The 2,136-nt window shown below is 41.7% G+C and overlaps 1 protein-coding gene across 1 annotated transcript; it reads right to left on the minus strand.

The window, feature by feature from the left end:
• Window positions 1-839: 839 nt before the first annotated feature.
• PHALS_02478 (uncharacterized protein) lies at window positions 840-1,529 on the minus strand (the record flags this gene model as incomplete). The annotated part of the gene is made up of 1 exon (XM_024720212.1): window positions 840-1,529. The coding sequence occupies one exon, from the start codon at window positions 1,527-1,529 to the stop codon at window positions 840-842; it is 690 nt and encodes a 229-aa protein (XP_024572753.1).
• Window positions 1,530-2,136: the final 607 nt, after the last annotated feature.

Consider the following 2,136-nt stretch of genomic DNA (forward strand, 5'->3'; position numbering starts at 1 on the left):
ACTGCGGCTGGTTGCGCAGTTTTTAGTAGGGTCGAAGTGAAGATGGATGAAGTCATTGGGGACCTGTGTTTGGAATCATTGATTGAATTTATACAAACACAGGTTTTCGGGCATGACAATGGAAATATTTTCATCTGCGCAAAAATGCGTCAGGGATCACGTTTCAGTACGTTGCTCGCTCATTCCAGGAGTCGCTATAGATGACATTTCCATCGCAATGCTTCCAGGTGATTTTCTCGTAGCGTATGAGAACCGTTTCAAGGTGTGTTCCGGTGTTTGCGCCGGGATACAGGTCTGGTGTGATTGAGGTTATTTTCACATTCTCCAGGAGGATATTAAAATATTCCTGTTCTAAACCCGCCTCATTAATCTGATACATCTTAATGGTGGCTGACTGGAGCGTTCTTCCCGTACTCAGTGCGCGAAAAAGAAGTGGGGTTACACGATCAAATTCTTTCTGGAACATGATGGGCATGTGTATACGCGTGCCCGTTAATTTCCCGGTATTCCCGTCGACTGGGATGTTGACATTATGAGTAAACGATTTGAGTTCAATTGCACCTTCACGCCCTGACACAAGGCAAGGACCAACCATAGGAGAACCATTTTCATCGGTCAGAAACAAATAAGCTGGGTTTGACATAAACAATCCTTTTTATACTATTTAATCGTACTTATCAAATCGGCCAAAAATTATCGGATGAAGAATAATAAACACAATGATAGAAATGAATGTGAGTAATACCCAGTGGTCAGGCATCAACCACAGGAACAAAGAGGCGCACGCAAAAACATAAAAGGGGAATAAAACATCCGAGAATAGAATTGAAAGCAAGCTCTTAAACATGCTCCTTACCCTTTAAGTCGTTATAAATTGCATCGAAATCCTTATAGAACCCCATTTGCACCTTCTTAATGAGTTCAGACAGGAAAGGCTCCAAAAAGTAGTAAAGCATCTCCAGTTGTGCGGCATAGAGTGTGGCGTAATACTTAGGGTCCAATGTTTTCAGGCGACGAGCAGCAAGAGCGCACTTCTGTTCCGTTCCAATCAGTTGAAGCGCCATGACAACGTTAGGTACGCGGCGTGCAAGCCGTTCGACGACGATGTCAGAGAGTATGCCAGATTCGGAAAGGAATTTGGCCAGCCCCCATGCTATCGCCAAACGCGCGGCCTTACTTGTCGGTATGTTGTTAACAAGCCCCGTTACTTTTGAATCCATCTTACGAACGCGATTTTGTTCATTTCCATTTTCAGAATCTGTAATAACACTTTCAAAATAAAGGAATAGCATGTGTGCTATTACATCGCGATAACGATAAAGCGAGAGAATTGAGAGGTACATTCTCTTTTCTTCTGAGAGAAGCTCATCACACACATCGTGATAGCTGGGGATTAAGCATGAAGAGTACCAACTTACTCTCTCCATTCCTGAGTAAATATCAGAACCGATCCCCTTTAATGCTTTCCATGTCCCTGCAACGCCTTGCTGTCCATAAAGAGCTAACTGCCTGTCACTCTGGAACTTCATCTTTAAATAATCAGATGCTTGCATAATGTATCCATACGATATTTTTGGCTACAAAAATATACATTGAAAAAACCTGGATTTCAAACTAGCAAGATTAACTCACATAAATATTTACGTGATAAATAAGTTAGCCAACTTATATTTATATCGATTATATGCGAGACAATTTAACTTCCCACAGGACATTGGCGATTATATTAATTCACACAATTAGTGGTGTTAACTTATAATCATGAGCAATACATATATAATAGATATTTTGGATTTATAAAATATATTTTTATAGTAAATCGCATGTCAGCCGCGTCCATTGCCAATAAGTCAACAGCCATCTTTTTTGAGCAGACCAGAAAACAAAAAACCCCGCCTAAGCGAGGTTTTTATCAGGGTTTTGCGGTTGGTCGCCGCAGAACACACTGTGTTACGTCAACGCAAAAAGTATACGCGATCGAAGAGGAACGCGCAATTCCGGCACGGATTTTGACGTTTTTGAGTATGGATCGCCTTCCAAATTTTGTCCATAAAATACTGTTCATACATACAGTACTTATCTATACTGAGGGTGTTCGCAGTGAGCGAGGGGGCCGCAGTTCTACCGGCGCAACGA

Source organism: Plasmopara halstedii (assembly GCF_900000015.1).
Source record: "Plasmopara halstedii genome assembly, contig: Scaffold_198, whole genome shotgun sequence".
In the NCBI taxonomy this organism is placed as follows: Eukaryota; Oomycota; class Peronosporomycetes; order Peronosporales; family Peronosporaceae; genus Plasmopara; species Plasmopara halstedii.